The sequence below is a fragment of the Eptatretus burgeri genome, chromosome 7 (genome assembly GCF_056783735.1).
Source record: "Eptatretus burgeri isolate ZD-2024b chromosome 7, Ebu_testis_v1, whole genome shotgun sequence".
Taxonomy (NCBI): domain Eukaryota; kingdom Metazoa; phylum Chordata; class Myxini; order Myxiniformes; family Myxinidae; genus Eptatretus; species Eptatretus burgeri.
This window is the reverse complement of record NC_140967.1, coordinates 38,963,488-38,984,687: the sequence shown is the minus strand read 5'-3', so window position 1 is coordinate 38,984,687 and position 21,200 is coordinate 38,963,488. Positions and strand designations below refer to the sequence as shown.

The 21,200-nt window shown below is 42.6% G+C and overlaps 1 protein-coding gene across 11 annotated transcripts in view; it reads left to right on the top strand.

Moving 5' to 3' along the window:
- BIRC6 (baculoviral IAP repeat containing 6) overlaps window positions 1-21,200 on the top strand; it is a 443,632-nt gene that overhangs the window by 115,742 nt on the left and 306,690 nt on the right. For 6 of the 11 annotated variants that reach the window (XM_085888085.1, XM_085888084.1, XM_085888081.1 and 3 more), the window contains exons 24-34: window positions 2,011-2,201; window positions 2,576-2,866; window positions 3,369-3,522; window positions 5,277-5,491; window positions 5,671-5,879; window positions 6,058-6,413; window positions 6,515-6,734; window positions 7,135-7,262; window positions 12,148-12,300; window positions 13,815-13,918; window positions 14,060-14,191. In XM_085888085.1, the coding sequence (XP_085744211.1) occupies window positions 2,011-2,201; window positions 2,576-2,866; window positions 3,369-3,522; window positions 5,277-5,491; window positions 5,671-5,879; window positions 6,058-6,413; window positions 6,515-6,734; window positions 7,135-7,262; window positions 12,148-12,300; window positions 13,815-13,918; window positions 14,060-14,191 (2,153 nt within the window). The remainder of the gene's footprint in view (window positions 1-2,010; window positions 2,202-2,575; window positions 2,867-3,368; window positions 3,523-5,276; window positions 5,492-5,670; window positions 5,880-6,057; window positions 6,414-6,514; window positions 6,735-7,134; window positions 7,263-12,147; window positions 12,301-13,814; window positions 13,919-14,059; window positions 14,192-21,200) is intronic. The other 5 variants (XM_085888086.1, XM_085888080.1, XM_085888088.1 and 2 more) reach the window with 4 other exon arrangements.

Genomic DNA, 21,200 nt, shown 5'->3' with positions numbered 1-21,200 from the left:
TTTTTGCATAATGTATGCACTTTGGGTTATTTTAATCTGAAATTGGCAAAGCATACAAATGAACAAAATCCGGTGGGGTGGAGTTTTTCTTCTTCGTCGTATTCTTCTTCTTCTTCTTCTTCTTCTTCTTCTTCTTCTTCTTCTTCTTCTTCTTCTTCTTCTTCTTCTTCTTCTTCTTCTTCTTCTTCTTCTTTTTCTTCTTTTTCTTCTTTTTCTTCTTTTTCTTCTTTTTCTTCTTTTTCTTCTTTTTCTTCTTTTTCTTCTTTTTCTTCTTTTTCTTCTTTTTCTTCTTTTTCTTCTTTTTCTTCTTTTTCTTCTTTTTCTTCTTTTTCTTCTTTTTCTTCTTTTTCTTCTTTTTCTTCTTTTTCTTCTTTTTCTTCTTTTTCTTCTTTTTCTTCTTTTTCTTCTTTTTCTTATTTTTCTTCTTTTTCTTCTTTTTCTTATTTTTCTTATTTTTCTTATTTTTCTTATTTTTCTTATTTTTCTTATTTTTCTTCTTTTTCTTATTTTTCTTCTTTGTTCCGGTGTCGGCTTGAGCGTGCGTGCGTTTCAGCAAACTAATTTTTATCTCCGGTTTATTATCCTAGTTGTCTTCATTGGTTTCTAGTGTATAAAATATATCAGTCCATGAACACAGTGTTTCCTTTAATTTTTCCGAAATAGACTCAAACATGGTGTTTTAGAGAGTTTCTTGTTCTTCATTTTTGTTCTGGTTTTGGCTCGAGCGTGCATTAAAAGCATACGAATTTTTATCTCCCAAACATTCATTGGGACCAGTTGGGGGCATTTATTACAAAACATTCTCTCTCTCTTTTCATTTGAGACGTCTTCAATCAAAAACTAAAGTCCCTCTCACTACAATATCAGAACTGCAATATGCAGACGACTGCCATTTTTGCTCAGTCTGCTGAAGAAATGTTGATCGTAATGGATGGAGGATGATGTGTTCACAAAGAGTTTTAAAGTTTTAATGTGAGAGAGAGAGAACGCAGCATTACGATGAAAAATGCAGGCACCGGATGGAGCGTCAACTCCACCCAACGACGACGGCATCATTCGACTGTGCACTGTGGGCGCAGCTGCGGCTCCCGCATCAGTCTCAGCAGTCATTTACGAGCGTCTCAACTTTGAGGTCATCTATTACTGTTGCCCATCAACTTCTTTAATCGACATCATCACCCATTTCAATAATCATCTTCAATATCACTTTTGCTGCATGGACATCACGACAACATGGCGAACACTAATTAATAGTTGGGCTTGGGCCAACATGTCAAATGGCAAAGTCGCAGTTAGTAGAAATAGAACTTATCAGCCTGTCTGCCATTGCACAGCACGAGACAGCTGTGTCTTTTTAATCCTTTCCGTGTTTCTCTATTTATTTCTTATTTGAGCTTCAGTGTGTGTCCAGGCTGTAACTTTTTTGACATTTGAGATTTTCTCATCAAATTTTCTACAAGCCTTTATTGTGAGAATATGGAGAATACTAATGAATAAAATGAATTTTATTTGGCTGTTATTTTCGTTATTTTCGTCAAGTTTTGTGTGAGTACAAAATGGATGTGGACGGGCTTTGCATTTTGAAATGCTTTCTAATCTTCTGTTGTTTCCTCCTTACCACATATATGTTCATTTACAGTTTTTGTTGTTAATTTTAATAGACCTTTTTGTTTGTTTGTTTGTTTGGATGACAATGGATGAAGTGATCATGTTTCCAAAATGAAGTGATAGTCTCAGGGGGTTGTTTCTCATTTGCGAGAAACTGTGTTGATCTTGTAAAGGTTATCTCCCGAATACAGCTTCATGGTTAGATAGTTTTACTTATTTTATTTTATTTTATTTTTCTTCTGCACCTATTTTCAATTTCACTTGTTATTCATAAATGGAGTCTTGAAAAGAGTAGCAAAGGAAAAATAACCTCGCAAGTAAATAGGTAATGGTGAAAAAAACGTCTTGCAATGATGTCCTTTGATCGATGTAATAAATATATAAATAAATGTGTTGTCACAGGGAGTGTCTTTGGAGTGGTTGCCCCGGCTGGACCACCAGCTGGTGCCGGTGGAACGTGCGAGACAAACCAACTGCTCAGCTCTGCTGCGCAGGCTGCTCTGCACTCTCTCTCTACAGCGATGGCATCTGCAGAGCAGCAGCTACAAGCTCTGCATGAAAAGCAGCAACAGTTGCTGAACCTTCAACAACAGGTGGATTGTTGCCTTCACTTTAGCCAACACTTGGAACACTGCAGTGGGGTCCTGAGACCCTGAAAAAGTAAAAAAAAAAAAAAACTTTGAAGATTTATGTCATATTTGAAATTGAGGTGCTATTGCCTCTTGGCTCTCGGCTGAGTGACTTCCTCTTTTTTAGTGTTAGAAATGGCACAGAAAGTCCTTTATTATGTAAATTAAATCTGATCACTCAGCTGAGTCAACCTGAGCTATGAAAATGGACAATGTATTTGCTTCCTGGTTTCACAGGCATGTGACTGGTGTAAATCGTGAATGGAATAAAATGCACTTGGAGTGTTAATTTATTTTATTTTATTTTAAATAAGACTTTTATTTGTAACCCTTTGTAGAAAGCCAAGCTAGAGGCAAAACTCCACCAAACGGCTGCGGCCTGTGCTGCTGCTTCGGCTGCCACATCGTCGACCCTTTCTTCACACCCCATGCTCGTTTTCCCCCCGACCCCAAAGACGACGCCTCTCTTCATGACACCGCCACTGACTCCCCCCAATGAGGTGGCCTTGTGTTCCAGTGAACTCTTGAACAATGGCGACCTGGCAAAGCTGTATACCAACTCGTGCTTGACGGACCAGAGCACAGTATTGGTTCTGCAGTCCAAGCAGGCAACAGGAAAGACCAAAGGAGTGCGTCGCATGACTTCCCCATTAGCATTTATTTGGCATGCAATGGAAGTCCCAAAAATTGCTTTGCGGAATCTGTGCACGACAGGGGAGCTTGCTTTAAAGGATTTTTGATTCACAGTAAAGCTCAGGATGGGTTGACAAAACAGTTGAAGATTCTGTACCAGTTCCATCTATTTGTGGAATTCCTCCTTTTATTTTTCCTGAAAAAATTGGTTGATCTAAAGATGAATAATTGAGATTTGTTTTTTTGACATTGTCTTGACAGCAACCTTCCTCGTCTAGCGATGATTTGATGTGAATCATCAATTTCATAACATTCTCAACCTCCCCCCCCTCCCCCACTCCCCAGAAAAGAAATTAAAGAATTATTTAAGAAAAATAAATCCCCCCTCAATCTCCATTGCCATGTCTGATAAGGTCATACCTTTTGTAACTTGTTAAAGTGTGTAAGTAATGGTTTGTGAGAATGTGATGGTATTTCCCTGTTGCTCATGTTTTCCAGCAAGTTACTGCGACCGTAAAAGCTGCATACGACATCCTGAAATCCAGCCCTCCAGAGCCACTTCCAACAGAACTGGCACACTCTATCTCTCAAGCCTCCTTACTCCTGCAACCCCCTGCACATCAGTCTATGGTCATTGAACGCATGCATGCAGGTCAGCTGTTCTTCCCACATTGCCATTATTCATTATTTTACTTGCTTGCCTGAATTCTGCATCAAAAACACGAGCATAAAAACATAAGATTCAAATCTGCAACACCATGACGAATGATAAGATGGAAAGTATTATGAAATGGAAACATAGCTTATCACCATATTATCTTTAAATCTATGATAAAAAACATGCCAACTGCATTGTTAACCTCCGCCATCGAAGATGGATGGAGGTTACTGTTTTCACCCCTTTCTGTTTGTTTGTTTGTTTGTTTGTTTGTGAACAGTATAACGGAAAAACTCCTCAACGGATTTCGACGAAACTTGGGGGGGTTAGGTCTGGTGCAAGGATAATGCCATTAGATTTTGGACTTGGTCCAAAATCCAATATGGCCGCTATGGCAGCCAATTTGAAAAAATATTTGAATTTTTTTTTTGCATTTCTACATGTTTTAAGTGATTTCCAACCCCCCCTCCCCCAAAAAAAATTGTTCGAGGAAAAAAAAAATTGCAAATTTTTTTCAACAAAATTTCTAATTTTTTTTGCATTTCTACACGTTATAAGTGATTTCCAACAAAAAAAATGCCAAAATTATAATTGCGGCTGATTTTGGAACTTCAGGTGGATATACCCACGTAAAATCAATTTCTGTCTCAAGGAATCTAGTTATGACGAATGAATTGAGTATGTAAAAGTTAAAAGTAAAAGGGAAAGTTGCAAACTATAACTCTGTGAGCACTGTTGACATCAAATTGAATGAATAGGATATCAGGTTCACTTGAGTGACCTAGCAGTATTGGCGGCGGAGGTTTTGCACTCTATCGAGTGCTCCCCCTCTAGTTTTAATTGCTTTTATAATGATTTTAATTTAATACTCTGATCTTTACTCATGCCTGGTGTTGGCTTCATGGTTAGGGTGGTGTGCTTAGGATCCTATGAACCGGAGTTAAAATCCCATTTTCTGTTTAAGTAATACCAGGTGGGGTTGACTCTGCCTGTCATCCTTCTGAGGTCGGCAAAATGAGTGCCAGCATGCTGGTATACTGTGTCGGAGTGGCGACCCGTCCAGGATTGCGTCCAATAGCCAAGGAGTCTGTTTAGGCAGCACCAATGCTCTGCACAGAGTATGGTCCCAATGGATGGATGGATGGATGGATCTTTACTCCTTTTTCCACCATAAATATCCGATTCTGGGCTTTCGCAGCTCACTCTCATCCTTTTCCTGCAGCACCCTAAAACATTGTTAGCCAAACAACCAATACCTTCTTTTTTGCCTTGATATTAGTAAACCGAGTCTTTTAATGGTTGACTTATTTAATTTACCTTTTTTTGCTCTAACCTTGCAGGAGCAGCTTTTTGTGGGTTACTTTGGCTGATTTCGTGTTGCTTTTTCCTACCGTTGCTCGGCTGCTTTGAATTTACTTCTACTTTCTTTTCTTTTCCCAATGCCTTCCCCATTTGCAACTTTGGCCTTCTTTACCATTCGATGTCCATTTGAATTAATTGACCAATTTTTGTTGTCCATGCATGTGTTTTCAACTTTTTTTTTTTTTCCTTTTTAAATTTGGCAGTCACATTTGCACATTCTACAAGCTCGCAGGATTAATGCCAGTGGACAAGGTAGCTCACAGAATTGTATATAAAGACACCAAATTGCAACAAATATCCTTGATTGTTTTGAATCGTAGTTGCGTGATTGCTGTATAACTATGACTAGCTGCTAATTAGGCTGGGCATGCTGGCTGTGCATGCAGGTGCCAGACGCTTTGTGACATTGGATTTTGGACGCTCGGTGCTACTGACTGATGTGCTCATTCCGGCCTGCCCTGATCTCTCGTCACTCGCCGTCGACATTTGGGCCCGTGGAGAAGAGGTCGATGGCTGTCGTTTGGTCATGGCCCCCGACATTGGTACTCACGCGTTAATCTTGCACGACCTGCTTCCCCCACCTATCTGTCGCTTTGTCAAGGTGAGCAAAATTGCTGCCAACTGTTTCTTAAAAAAAATTTTTTTTTGCCCTCCAGGAAATGCAACACGAGTAAAACATATCCACTGAAAAATTAGTTCATTCGGTCTTTCCTGTCCAAGTGCATCCCCAATACTTTTGTGATTTAATTGCTGTTTGATTTATCTTCCTTCACACTGAAGATAACTGTCATTGGGAAGTATGGAGGCACCAACGTGCGTGCCAAAGTCCCATTGGGCCTTTACTACGGCCACACATACATCCTGCCATGGGAGCCTGAAGGGCATGCAGCTGGTGAAGGTCCCGGCCTTCCTTCCAGTGTCAATGGACAGCCTGAAGTAGAGCAGCAACTTGCCACTCTGCTAGCTCTTCAGGAGGACTTCCAGTTTCGGTGAGGCATCATTTTACATTTTGCATTGAGATTGCCAACATTTAATTGAACTTTCCTTTTGGCTTGATTTACTTGAATTTACTTGAATTATTTTTATCAATGTTCTTGCACCATCTATACATGATGGCATAAAAAACATTGAGTTTTGGTTTTTAATAACTGTGTCTTTGGTCTTTAGGTACAATCTTGCTTGCCACCGGCTAGAACTGTTGCTTCAGGCCGTAGATCTACCACCATTATCAAGTGCTGCTGGTGGCCACCACTTCTTGCTTCGCCCAGAGAGGGCAGTGCGGGATGACACGCGTGTCTGCGCTGCATACCAGGCTTGTGCCCAACTGCAGTTGCAGTTGAACTTGGCTCAGCATGCTGTTCGGCGGCTCCGTGGAGCTCTTGGCCTGCCTCCGTCTGAGCTGCACGGTTGTGGTCACACCGATGATCCAGCGTCATTGGTTCTCCGTTCCTCCACAGAACAACTGTGCACGGTCATCAAGTACCTTCTGGATACTCTGCTGAGCTTGCTACACACCTCCAACGGTAATTTTGCTGAACCTCCTCGGTGAAAAGGGTGTTATACGTACTATTACTACCTCTATTATTCACTTCTCACTACTTGCTTGCATTTGTTCCTTTTGCAGGAAATGAAGTGCCAGCAGGGCTGCGGCAAGCGTTCAATGCCGAAGCATGCCAGGACCTGTTCAAGCACTTGTGTCTTAGCGGCACTCCACGAATCAGGCTGCATGCTGGCTTGCTGCTGGCCCAGCTTTGTGGCGGTGAGCCGTGGTGGGGCTCTTTCTTGGCCAACGTGCTGCACGAACTATACAACTCTCAGCAGTTGCTTGTCTTCCCACATGACAGGTGCTAATGCCCCTCTGGTTTTGTTGAAGGAGTAGCTTAATAGAGTCGATGTACATGCTACATTTTTGCACGGATGGAGTTTGTAACAATGCCTCAACTACCCCACGTGTTCCATATGCAACCCTTTAATTCCATGCTTGCTCCTTTGTGGGTTTGTTGGTGTTTCTCACCTTCTTTACAACTCTCATAACCTCTCTCTTTCCCTCGATCCTCCTCTTTATCAACATTATTTTTCTCAATTATACCCCATTCTTGTATAAATCATCTGTAGTTGGTCCCTTCCAATGTCCTTTACATTTTGCGGTTTCTTAGCGATGGAGACTTCACCACTGAATATTGTGTGGCCAACTTGTGTGTGTTGAACGTTCCGATGCTAAGAAGCTCCTCGGTGTGCTTGTAGGGTGTTCATTCTGCTTTCATGTCTCGGTCGGCGCTCTCTCAGTAACAGTGGAGTTCTAGAGTCTCTTCTATCCCTACTGGACCGTTTGCTGAGTCCTTTGCAGGTGTCATTTTCCAGTCAGAATAAAGGCAAGTATTCCCCCACTCCCTCCCCCCCCTTCACTTGGGGGTTTTTGCTTGACATTAACATGAAAAGGAGTTGTACCTTTGAGGGATCTTCTTCAGTTACAGCAATTTGTTTTCACAAGTGATAAGTTGAAGGTTTGTTGACCGAGTTTGCTCTCCTCACTTATTGCTCTGCCATCTTCTCAAAAAACTAGTCAAACACCCTTGCTTGAAAACCGAAGCAGAGTGTTTCGGTTCAGACAGATAATCCAATGACAAAGCGTTTGACTCTGCGGTGATGAGACATGTGACGACAGCAGATACCTTTTTGTTTCTTACCTCCGCCACCGAAGGTGGATGGAGGTTATGCTTTCACCCCGTCTGTCTATCTGTCTGTTTGCCTGTCTTGTGAACAGGATATCTCGAAGAGTTATGGACGGATTCAAACAAATCCTTGTGGACAGGTTGGGTGTGTGACGAGAAGATTCAATTTTGCTGAAGATCCAAAACTGGATCCGGATCCAATAATTTTTTCGGCGATTCTTCACCATTGCGAGATGGAGCTAAAACGATAAATAACACAATATCTCAAAAAGTTGTTGATGGATTCGGACGAAACTTGGTGGACAGCTTGGGTGTGTGATGAGGACGAATTAATTTGATTTTGGTGAAGATCCGGATCCAGATCCGAATACGAGAACTTTTTAAACGTCATATGTGGATTCTTCACCATTGATAGATGGGGCCAAAAAGAACATATAATGATATTTCAAAATGTTGTGGATAAGTTGCTTAGGTCACAAGAACAAGCCAATTGGATTTTGGTTCAGGTACGGATCCCAATCCGTCTTGTAAGCGGGATTGCGAAACGTAAACTGTTCAGTCTGGCGGAGGTATGTGCTGTACCGAGTGCCTTTCTAGTTGTACCTGCTTTTCAGGTGGTTGTACTTGTCTCCTCAGTAGATCGAGTGCCTTGTTCAGAGTGAATGTGCATTGCACCTTTGGTCATGCTTCTTCACATTGGTTGCCTTCTCGGATGAAGAAGATTTGTTTATGGCTTGAACTGTCTATTGTGATGAAGCAGGTTAGTCAGGGCTTTGTCCATGTATATTTGGATGAAGAATATTCCATCACTAACACGAAAGCTCTTCTGTCCTGTTATCCCGCATAACGATGGGAAGACCTCAAAGATCTCCACACAGTTTTCAAAAATACATATTCTTAGCGTCGCCCATTCCTTAATGGACGGGAGAGGCTATTGTAATGAGTCTGTGTGGCAGTCAGCGCATTAGTGTACAATTAGCATTATCTGTAATATATACTGTAGTATTCCTGGTGTTGGCTTAATGGTTAGGGTGGCGAGATTGGGATCTTAGGGTCCTGAGTTCAAATCCCACTCGGCTGTTGAATTAATTCCAGGTGGGGTTGACTCCACGTGTCATCCTTCCGAGGTCGGCAAAATGAGTACTTCTTGCTGGGATGATTGAGCCATTCGAGTATCCTGCGTCGGAGTGGCGTCCCATCCAGGAATTGTGCCCGATAGCCCAGGGAACTGCTGAGGCAGCATCAACGTTGTGCACAGAGTATGGCCCCAGTGGATGGATGGATATATACAGTACTGTAATCGATGTATCTCAACAAGACTCTATGCATTGCTAATTGCTTTGTCGTTTGATTTTGCATTGGCGGTCACACAGTGATTATTTGTTTTCCCTTTGTTGTTTTCACTGATCATTATTTATTTATTTGATTGTTTTGGTACACGTTTATCAATGTGCTTATTGTTAAAAGATGCTTGGTACTACAAAACTTCAATGTAAACATAAACAGAGACATTTGAAGGACATTACCATAAAACAGACTAAAAAGAAAACCACAAAGCTTTTCGTTGTTCTCTCTTCAGGTGAAATTCGCGCGAAGTGAATGATGTAAGGAAGAAGAACAGTCTAATAGACACCTATCAACAAAGTCTATTGTCAATTCCGATTGGATGTTCTCCACTGATGCGTCATTACCTCCCAACGGTCTAGGTGGGAGGAGCCTGTTCAGTGTTCAGCTCTCCAATTGGAGGTTGCAGAGTCTGAGGCGGAGCCCATAAGTCCGTTTGCAGAATCCCCTTCATCAAAATCTGTGATCGTGAGACGAGTTCATGTTCCTCTTCTTCTTTGCACAAATAAACAAATGCACAGCGAATGGACAAACTCTTTTTGCCGACATAACATGGAGTCCATGGAATAGATAAATGTTGCTTCTAGTATTCGGAGATGTGTTATCCTTCGTCCTCTACTCAATATCTTGAATGCATCCACATTATAATGTTCAGCACAGTTTGCATTCTCAATCAAATGCTGTCCAATAGCAGATACACACGACGTTGGGATTGATGCGGGGACCTTCCGACAAGCACGTATCGGCTGTATTTGCGTAGGTGTCTACATAGTGCTTGGTAAGTTGAGACCAATTCTGTCCATGGTCATCTCTGTGCAGCATCAGCGAGTGAAATGGCTGGAAGAGTTACTGCAACCAGCGCTCGAGTCGGTCTCCAGGTTTGTCATCAAAGATTCTTTCACTTTTGCTGATGCCATAAGGGAGACGTGTTCTCCTGGTTTGGAGAGTGTAATGTGTTATTTGCACATTGGTCGCCTGTTTACTAATGGCCCTTTGACAGAGACCATCGATGTATGCGCACATTTGCTTTATCACATGGAACTTGAGCATCCGCCCATTTCTAAATCTGCCTTCATGGAATTGATGAACATGGCTACAAGAGATGTCGAGTTTAGCTTTAATAACATTATGTTCGCCCAAATTGATGGGGTGGCCATGGGATCTCCTTTGGGCCCAACGTCGGCAAACATTTTTGTTGGCTATCAAGAACTGCAGAAGTTGATCAAGTTGCAAGTATCTCACTCTCCCATCTTGTACAACAGATATGTGGATGACATATTTTGCCTGTTTGAATGTCGTGAATTCTGTGAACACTTCTTGAATGAATTGAATTATCTTCATCCTGCCTTCATGTTCATGGCAGAATCGGAACGTTTGGGTTGCTTACCCTTTCTGGACGTCCTCGTCGAGAGATCTGCATCATCGTTTACTACGTCCATCTATAGAAAGCCCACTTTCACCGGCCAGTATACTTGATGAGTGATTTTCCCAAGAGTAATTTTCACCTCTCGACGTTTGATTCCTGCAGTTAAGAAGGATGTTCTGCCTGCCTCAAAACTTAGCAATATTATTTATGAGTTCAAGTGCCGGTGTGACGCTCGGTAGGTCGGCATAATTACCCAGACTGACTGACAGAATCAAACAGCACGTCCCTTTCCCAATCAGAAAAAAAAACACTGTTGGTACACAAATACAGCCGGTACGTGCTTGAGGGAAGGTCCCAGCATCAATCCCAACATCATGTGTATCTGCTATTGGACAGCATTTGCTTGAGAAGGCAAACTGTGCTGAACAGTATAATGTGGATGCATTCAATGCAATTGCCCCTCAGACTCTGCAACCTCCATTTGGAGAGCTGAACACTGAACAGGCTCTTCCAACCTAGACCGTTGGGAGGTAATGACGCATCAGTGCAGAACATCCAATCGGAATTGACAATTGACTTTGTTGATAGGTGTCGATTAGACTGTTCTTCTTCCTTGCATCATTCACTTTGTGCGAATTTCACCTGAAGAGAGCACAACGAAAAGCTTTGTGGTTTTCTTTTTAGTCTTTTATGGTAATGTCCTTCAAATGTCTCTGTTTATGTCTCTATGAATTGTTGATAATAAGCGTGAAGGGGGTGGGGTGGTGGTGGGCATGGAGTGGAAGTCCATGTGAGAATGTGACAAGTGGTGTGAAGGTGTGGTGCATGTGAACGTTCAGGTGATGTGAACGACACATCCTCCTCCATCGCCACACACAACGTTACCCTGCACACCACCTTCACATGGGAACAAGCCATAGTCTTGGTGACGCCCCCCCCTTCAAGGCAAACTGTGAGCTATTGAGGCATGGTGGTCTGATGACCGCTCGATTAACAGACACGTTGACCTCAACCCAACTTACGACGACGTAGACACCTACGCAAACATTGCAGGCCCATGACAACTACTCTGGACACAGGTTCCAATCCAGGAGCCAACACACTGTTCAAATCTTCTGTTCCCTCCACTCAACCCATCATCAACCCCATTGATGGAATGACAGCCAATTAGGCACTCAAACACATCTACACAGAACAATAATAATAACACAAACTGAATTTTGAAATGTGAACCGTTTTCATGCCTACCACTGACGACGGAGCGGTGCACCCATCTCTCATCTCCAGTCATCTCAACTTCTCATCTCTAGTGCTTCACACTTCACAGCACTGAAAACGTCGTGCTGCCCTCTGCCGTGTTGAGTAATGTAGCATTGCGGCATCTCGTATCAGAAACATGAAACTTCACACCTCGTGGTGGGAGAACCAATGTGTGGACTGCTATACATACATATACATGCATATACATACATACATGCATACCTACATTTGAGTACATGACGGTGTGAGGGACAAATGCAATAATTTTGTTGTCTTTCTGGGTTTGATCAGAAGCAGAAGCTTAAGAACAATACTTTCAGCCATATTCCTCATTTTATGTTGAAATTAAGGGCCTGCGGCAAGTTTTTGTCTGGAGCGCGCCATATGGGCTTGTTGCGTCGTTGTGTCTGGAATTCAGGAATCTGGAAATCTGCTAAGTTCAAAATGAACATTTTCCCAGCTGTGACCAAAAGCCATAAAAGTTTAATGCATAAGTGCAGTATATTGTTGTTTCAACATTTGTCTTACAGATTACATCATTTTGAAGGAATGCTTTGCCTGTTGGAATAATATTTTGTTTCTTTTTTTTTGTGTGTGTTATTTCGGCCCGTGAAGCAGCCATTCTAGATATTCCTTTGGTGAGCTGGGTATTGATGTTGATTTCACGACTCATGGACTGCGTAACGAGTGCTGATGAGGAAGGTGGAGCTTCGGCGTCGGGTGGCAGGAAGCTCCCTCTAGACAAAGAGCTGGAACGTTTGTTAGCAGGCAAGGCCCTAATAGTCCACTGGTTAATGCCCTAATATAGTTGACTGGTGTGACACTGGTTAATTAATGTAATTTTTTTAATTCTCATATTTCCAATCGACCCTATAAGTATTTAGTTTGCCTGAGTGATGCAACCTATACACATTCCGTCACATGTGCGGTACACACTCCTTTCCATCTTTTTATTTCCACAATCCTTTCCTTGCTTTTAATTGTGTCTTCTCAACTATTTTTTTTTCCTTTCCTGTTCCACAACTTTCCTTCCAACTCTATTTCATCTCGTATGCCCCTCTTTTCTTCCTGTTCTCAAAACTTTTTTCTTTGTTCCACACTTCTGTTCATTTATTGTCATACATGAGATATAGACGGCCTCTAAATTACGTATTGCTCAAAAGAAGGTTGTCCAATTCTTACACGAATAAGATCACCCTCTCTTCCATTTTTCAGACTCCACATTTCCATGCAGTATACCATCCCTCTATTCGGGAGATAGCAGCTGTGTCTCTCTTCCGATATGGAAGTGATTATACTCTGGTCTGATAAATTGAACATGGCCTTCAATCCTGGAAAATCTCAGTCTCACCCGATCACTGAGAAATGATCACCGAATGAACCCAACTGTCTGTTTCCTTGGTTATCCACGAGAATAGTTTCGGTCTCTTGAACTTCGAGGACTCACCATCAGCCATGACCTTTTCTGGGCAGACCGCATAACAAAGCTGGCTTTCAAAGCCAAGCCACAGACTGGGCATCCTCTGTCGATCCAAGTCCTTCGTTGGAAAATCAGAGCTACTCACATTCTTCAAGGCCTTTGTCCGTAACTCAATGTAGTAATGCTCTCTAATATGGGCTGGCGCCCCGGCATTACGTCTGTCTCTCCCGAGTTCTGTGGAGTCGAAGCTTTCAAATTATTGGTATCTCCCCTGATGAAGCTGAAGCTCAAGGTCTGTTGCTGTAACATCACAGGCAGGTTGGCATTCTCTCTGTGTTCTGCAGTTTCTTCTCCGATATTGCTCCCTCTGCTCTCCCAGTACTTTGACCATCCCCAGAAACTCCAGGATGCTCCACATTCTTCCAGTAACCTCCTCGTCGTTAAACCTATAAAATCCAGGCTGACTGCACACCTCGACTCTTACATTCCTCACTTCTCTTCTCTATGGACCTACCGAATAGAGGCTGTTCTTTGCACTTCCATCTCGTGTCATCCTCAGTTCTATCACATGATCTTTATTACCCCCATTAACCTTTCTTAACCCAACCATCTTGCTTGCTAGTTTCAGTGTTTCTTCCTTCTCCTCTTTTCCTGTCCATTCATTCCCTTGATGTTTGTCTCATTGTCAGTTCTACCCTGTTTTTCCTCGAACCTCACTCTGGTAAAGAAATAAAAGACTGGAAATACCTTTCTGATAAGAGAGATACATTTTTTATGCCCAATTTTTTGTGAAATCCATTTAACTATAACAAACACAGTTGATGACGTTTGATTTTTTTTTTCTTCCACTTATTTACTGCAGGAAACCAATGGAGCTTTGTCACTAACAGCTTTCAATCTCAGAATCCCACTCGTGCCACCAAAAATTGCAGCAAAATTCGCAAGCAGCTGCTCTACCACAAACAGGTGGGTGCCTTTTTTCTTTTAACGCCTCAAGAGTGATGCTCCTCATCGAGCATGTTGAGCATTTCTCAAGCAAAGATCTCTAGTTTTGTTTTGTTTTTGTTTTGCCTGTCGATAAACTTCATTGATGAGAATTTCCTGCAGCAACTGAGCATCTTGAAGGCCAAGCAGAAAGTCCTTGTGGAGCAGATAGATAAGGAGAAGTCACAGTCCAACAAGGGACCCTCCTATAAGCTGCTTGTGGAGCAGGCAAAATTGAAGCAAGCCACATCCAAAGTAAGCATAACATAAACACCTCTTAATAGCACAACAGTGAACAAGTCAGCACAGATATGCCATTGCAGATCAAAAAATTGTGAAACTGATTGTCACAACGATTCCTTCCTTTATTACAATTAGGTGCCACCTATTTGTTGTGTATGCATGGATATATCCGCAGCTTGGGGTGGGGTTGAGGAGAATGGAGGCAATGGGGTGGGGTTTGTGATCAAGTGGAGTGGAGGTTGTACGGTGATAGTATAGGGAGTGTTTGGGTCGAAAATTACTGCCACTCCATCTTTATTGCTCATTTTGGACTTTATTTATGTTTGTTTGTTTGTTTCTTGCACAATTTTCAGTACACCTTTGTTATCCTGTCCTGACTTTTGAAACAATTGTGTCTGAAATAATGATTGTTTGTTTTTTTTGTTTTTAACATTATGAAATGCAAACCAGCACAGGTGAATTCAATTGAGTATGGACATGAATGCTTCCTGCAGGTCTTGCCATCTCATAGTGTTTGTCGGCTCTCCCGTTTCAAAAGGGATGTTGTAATTGGTTATTGTGTGAGGCCTTACGCCAATCTTCTTTATTACCCTTACCCGTTATCAAAGGGGCAGCTCGGCTCTTGTCATCGGTATATGCGTCAATGTGTGAGCCAGCACACATCTAATATAATTATATAAATAGTTCATTCTCAGACCTGTATACTCCACCGACACGAGGGGTTAAAGGCCTTATTATATATATATATATATATATATATATATATATATATATATATATATATATATATATATTTTTTTTTTTCAATGATGAATTAAAACCAAGTTGTGTAATGTAATCAAAACAAGGGAATAATGCACAGATTTTGTGCAGCACGTGCACCCATGGCAAGTTGTGTCAAAATGATATTCACAGAATTTTTATCTGGTGGTGCAACGTACCTTATACCACAGGCTCGACTAGTGCGACCTGGCAGCCTTAGTCACCATTTGAGCTAATTAGTTACCTCCTCCACTGGAGGTGGACTGAGATTTTGTTTTCCCCCCTGTTTGTCTGTCTGTCTGTCTGTTTGTTTGTCTGTCCTTTTTGTCCTTTTGTCTGTCTGTGAGCAGGATATCTCAAAAGGTTGTGGATGGATTTGGGCAAAAATTTGTGGACAGTTTGGGTGTATCACAATGAGGAATTGACTAGATGTTGGTGAGGAACCGGATCCAGAGAATATAATTTTTCAAGTCATTCTTCACCATTGAGTGATAGGGTCAAAGACAATGATATAACGCGATGTCTCAAAACGTTCCGGATGGATTTGGATGAAACTAGGTGGGTGAATTTCGGGTGGGCGACAAAAACAAGCTGGCTAGATTTTGGTTAATGCACAGATCCAGCTCCAGCCTATCAGTGGGAGAGAAAACGTAAACTGTTCAGCCTGGCGGAGGTATGCGCTGCACCGAGTGCTGTTCCAGCTGAGCTTGTGTTCTGAGGTACATATCAAGGCTCGACTAGCGCACCCCGGCGACTTTGGCACAGTTCGAGAAAGTTGTCTCATTCAACCAGAGCATTTTTGTGTCTAATTTAACGACAAGTTGATTTTTATACCTTTGATATCAGCGGGTGTTGGGAGTGGTGAAGGTGCAGCAATATAAATTGGTAGAAATGAGGTATGGGAGACAGTTTTGTGGGTGATGAGACAATTAAATATGTTGATTCTTCATTCTGTAGGAAGGATCATTGACATAGAATTCTGTGTAGCTTTGAAGGAGCAGAAGTTAGGGACATTGAAGGAGGGGTAAACGATATTGTATCTGGTCATGGCAGGAAGAAGTTGGTTGTGGTCCGCTTCGGTGCGAATGATGTCGGGAAAGTTTACTCAGAGGTTTTGAAAAATAGAAACAGTATATTGGGAAAGCGGCTGAAAGCAAAGGTTTTTGAGGTCATGTTTTCTGGGATTCTACCAGGATTAGGAAACGACATCAAAATTATGAGCAGAGCGATAGACGTCAACCAATGGCTGGAAGAATGGTGTAGGGGGGGAGTTTTTACATTTAAGAATCAGTGGAAATCATTTCAGGGACAAAGGGAGTGTTTCCGGAATGATGGCCGTATGTTAAATAGAAAGGGGGCAGCAAGGTTTGCTGTGGGAATTGAGGAAGGAATTGAGGCTTTTTTAGGTTAGCGGAGGGTGGGGAAGCTATTAATGAAGGAACGGATGATGCAACTGTGATGAGTAAGGCCAAGCAGGAAAATAGAATTTCAGGAAAGGGAAAAGTTATATATATTCCATACAAATGCCAGGGATTTAAATAATAAATGGAAGAGCTTGAGGCCAAAGTAGATCGCGAGGAGTACGATATAGTTGCAGTAAGTGAGACGTGGTTTCAGGATGAGAGTAACTGGAGGAGAGGATTAGAAGGCTACAAGGTGCATCAGTGTGATAGGAAGGAAAGAATAGGAGGAGGAGTAGCAATCTGGGTAAAGGACAGCATTGCATCAAGAGAAAGGGGTGACATTAAGGAAGGTATAAATGTTGAGGATTCTGTATGAGAAGAGATTCGAGATTGCAAAACAGTAATATACTGGTAGGATGCTTTTATAAGGTTCTGAGTGTGAATGAAGAGGCGGAAGGAGGAGTACATGAAGAATTCAAAAGGGCATGTATGTTTTTTTTCAAAAGAGCAAAAGGAAGAGTATTGATTATGGGAGATTTTAACTTGCCAGGGATATATTGGGTCCATGAACAGGGAAAAGGCAGAGCAGATGAGGATTTCCTTGATTTAATCCAGGATTGCTTTTTAATCCAGTTTGTGGATAAGCCCACAAGGGGGAGTGCAGTGTTTGACCTCCTTTTAAGTAACGATCCCAATATGGTGGAGGAGGTGGAGGTCGGGGAGCATTTAGGAGCAAGTGACCATAACATTGTGTGTGCATATATTCTGTTAAGGGTTAGAGATCAGGATAGTAGGGTAAGACTATTATATTTCAGGAAGGCAAACTTTGAGGGTATGAGGAGAGAATTGGGTGATGTTGATTGGGAGACTCCAACAATAGGACAATCAGCATCAGAAAAGTGGAAAACCTTCAAGGACCAAATGTGTGGAGTGCAGAGTAAGTACATTCCAATGAGGTGTAAAACTAGAAAAAGAAAGAGACAAGGGTGGTTGAGTAGTGAGATAAGGAAACCTATTAAGGAGAAGCAAAAGGCATTTATTGGTTCACGAGCGCCAGCCAGTGACCACTATACAGTCAACCCCCGCTTCATCGCGGTTCACCTATCGCGCCCCCGGTTCATCGCGGGTTTTCCCTTGGAACGTAACTAATTTTTTCTGCGGATTCCCCCGTACATCGAGGTAATAATATGTAAAATATAAATTTTTAAGCAATAAATTATAACGCGTGGCGCTCGACCAGTCACACAACGCATGAGCCAAATTTCGCTTGTGAACTTCGAATATTTTCTACGTTTTTTCTCCAAGCCCCACGATGCCGCCCAAACGCCCTGCACCTTCTAAGGCTTCTGGTAAGGAACCGAAGCGCTAGAGGAAGGTCCTGGGACGCTCCAGGAGAAGGTTAAGGTAAAGGTGCTCGATATATGCTTCGGGAAGGAAAAAGGTTTGCCGCCGCCGTTGGACGAGCACTGCTGATACCCAGCACCTCAAAACTGACCAGACCAGACTAGTCGATCTCTGGCACCTCAAACCCAATCACTGCCAAACCGACCAGACCAGACGAGTCGATCTCCGGCACCTCAAACCCAATCACTGCCAAACCGACCAGACCAGACGAGTCGATTTTTTTGGGGAGGCGTCCATTCATCGCGGATTTTCACTTAGCGCGGGGAGGTTTGGAAAGTAACCCCCGCGAGAAACGGGGGATTACTGTATTCGTTATGTCTGTGTGTCCGTCTGTTGGGTAGTCAATCTAGTCTACCCTTATTATCAGTATTTCCTTCGATATGTTTGTTTGTCTGTCTGTATGTATGTCTGTTCGGTCCAGTGCTCCGTTAATATAATGGCGATTTTGATGAAACTTGGTTGGTAGGTTCATACCATGACCTAGTTGTGTGCAAATGAGAACCGTTGCTATGGACCCATCCGTTGCCTAGCAACGGACCTTTGAAATTTTCAAAAAATTCTCAAAAATTAATGTTTTCGAAAATCAAAAATCGGGCCACGAGCGACTGTGGGCAGTACATTCAGCCATATTGTCAAAAATTTCCAGCCGGCTCCTATGAAAACTGTCGGAGAAGATGGACTTTGAATGAACCCTGGTCGAAAACAATAAAAAAACGAAGTTCGTTATATCTCAGAGACTCTGAGTCAGATATATATGAAACTGGTATGGTAGGTTCATGGTATCTCCTAGTTATGTGTGAGAAAGAACCGTTGCTATGGACGCTTTTATTGGCTAGTAACGGCTGAAAAACGACTAAATTCGACTTGATCGACTACCTATGTCCACCTACCGGCTTGTCTGTCTGTGTGTCTGTCTATCCAGAGCATAACTCCGTGGACTTTGATCCGATCTTGATGAAACTTGGTTATGTGCTCGATATCAATGTCTAGTTGTGTTTTCCTGGATGAGGGCGTGCTACGCCCATTGTGGGCGGAGCCATGCCCAAAAAATAGGCATTTTTAGGGGGTAGTCGGATTAAAAATCTGAGGGGCTACGAGATTACCTTCTCTTGTTGAAACGTTGTATTCACCGAGCTTGCGAGTGAAGACTCGCCAAAACGACGTGAGTCGATTGTTGTTTAGTCCGTAGCCCCCGAAAGTCGGGGGGGGGGGGTCATGACATTATAGATATGTGGTTTGTGTCATAAGACCATTCATATGAAACCAGTTCCCCACACTCATACCAAGAACAAAAAAAGTAGTGGCGGCGAAGGTATGCGCTCTATGAGTGCCCATTCTAGTTAATTATAACTTCGTCAAAAATTATCACATTGTCTCATCCTTGACTTCTGAAACAATCTACATCGTCAAATACCGCTCATGAACCATTGTCGAACCTTCAGACTTGTTAGGTTTAAAATAACAGGACTGGAGTTGGATTTATATCACTATCGAAGTAAACAGAGGCAAGTTAAGAAAATAACTCGGCAAGCCAAAAGAGAAAATGAGAAGGACATGGCTAAGAATATTAAACATATTCTTTTTATTCATGGCTAAGAATATTAAACATAAACAGCTTGGTGAAGAGTAAGCTTTCCAAATTTGCAGATGACACAAAGCTTAGAGGTGAGGTGGATAGCAGCGGGTTTGGTGATCAGATACAGAAAAGTATTGATACTTGCATAGATTGGGCAAAAGATTGGCAGATGGAATTTAATCTGAGCAAGTGTAAGGTGTTGGGGATGGGAAAGAACAATGAAAATAGAGATTACAGGATGCAAGGGGTACTTTTGGAGCGTGTCACACAGGAAAAGGTCTGGGGGTGGTAAGAGATATGGGAGGGAAGCAGGCAGTACAGTGCCAGGCAGATATAGGTAAAGCACATAGGGTTTTAGGTTGTATTCGGAGGGGGATCATTTAAAAATCAAAAGAGGTGGTGTTAACATTGTTCAGGAATTTAGTGAGGGCTGTACTGTACTGAAATGGGAGATGTTTAGCAGGCAGACACGAAGCGGAGGAACAGTCGAGCCGGGCTGTGTTGCACGAGTGCGAGCGCGGGCGTACTGTGCCCGCGGCTCCCCTTTATTCCGTATTCGGTACACTCACGAGCCGGCCGACTCCAGCATTACTACGACGCCTCAGCCGGCGCGCCCACCCTATATCCCTTGCAGATACGATAACCACCACGACCACTCCTCCAACCATCACGCCCATCATGCATCATTATCATGCCCCTCCCCGTGGGCATGACTACACCACAAGGGCCACATCTAGAATATTGTGTGCAGTTCTGGTTACCACAACTCAGGAAGGACATTGGTGCCACAGAGAGGGTTCAGCGCAGGGCTACTTGATTAATTCCGGGCCAAGCTTGACTCAGCTATGAGGAGCGGCTGAAGGAGACAGGGCTTTATTCACGAGAAAGGAGGCGGTTGCGAGGAGATATGATAGAGATGTTTACGATAATGAAAGGAATAGATAAAATAAGTGCAGATGAATTATTCAACAGAGTAGACAGTGGTCGGACCAGGGGTCATAGCCTGAGAGTAAAGAAGAGCAGAGTTAAGACGGTAGTAAGGCAGGGGACTTTTACTCAGAGAGTAGTTAATGCATGGAATGGTCTCCCTGGAAAGGTAGTGTCAGCAGAAAAAGTAGATAAGTTTAAATTAGAATTAGATACAGTGGGGAGAACAAGTATTTGATACACTGCCGATTTTGCAGATTTTCCCACTTTCAAAGCAAGTAGAGGTCTGTAATTTTTATCATAGGTACACTTCAACTGTGAAAGACGGAATCACAAACAAAAATCCTGAAAATCACATTGTAAGATTTTTAAATAATTAATTTGCATTTTATTGCATGAAATAAGTATTTGATACATCAGAAAAACAGAACTTAATATTTGGTACAGAAACCTTTGTTGGCAATTACAGAGATCAGACATTTCCTGTAGTTCTTAACCAGGTTTGCACAGACTGCAGCAGGGATTTTGGCCCACTCCTCCATACAGATCTTCTCCAGATCCTTCAGGTTTCGGGGCTGTCGCTTGGCAACACAGACTTTCAGCTCCGTCCAAAGATTTTCTTTTGGGTTCAGGTCTGGAGACTGGCAAGGCCACTCCAGGACCTTGAGATGCTTTTACGGAGCCATTCCTTAGTTGCCCTGGCTGTGTGTTTCGGGTCGTTGTCATGCTGGAAGACCCAGCCACGCCCCATCTTCAATGCTCTTTTTGAGGGAAGGAGGTTGTTGGCCAAGATCTCGTGATACATGGCCCCATCCATCCTCCCCTCAATATGGTGCAGTCGTCCTGTCCCCTTTGCAGAAAAGCATCCCCAAAGAATGATGTTTCCTCCTCCATGCTTCACGGTTGGGATGGTGTTCTTGGGGTTGTACTCATCCTTCTTCTTCCTCCA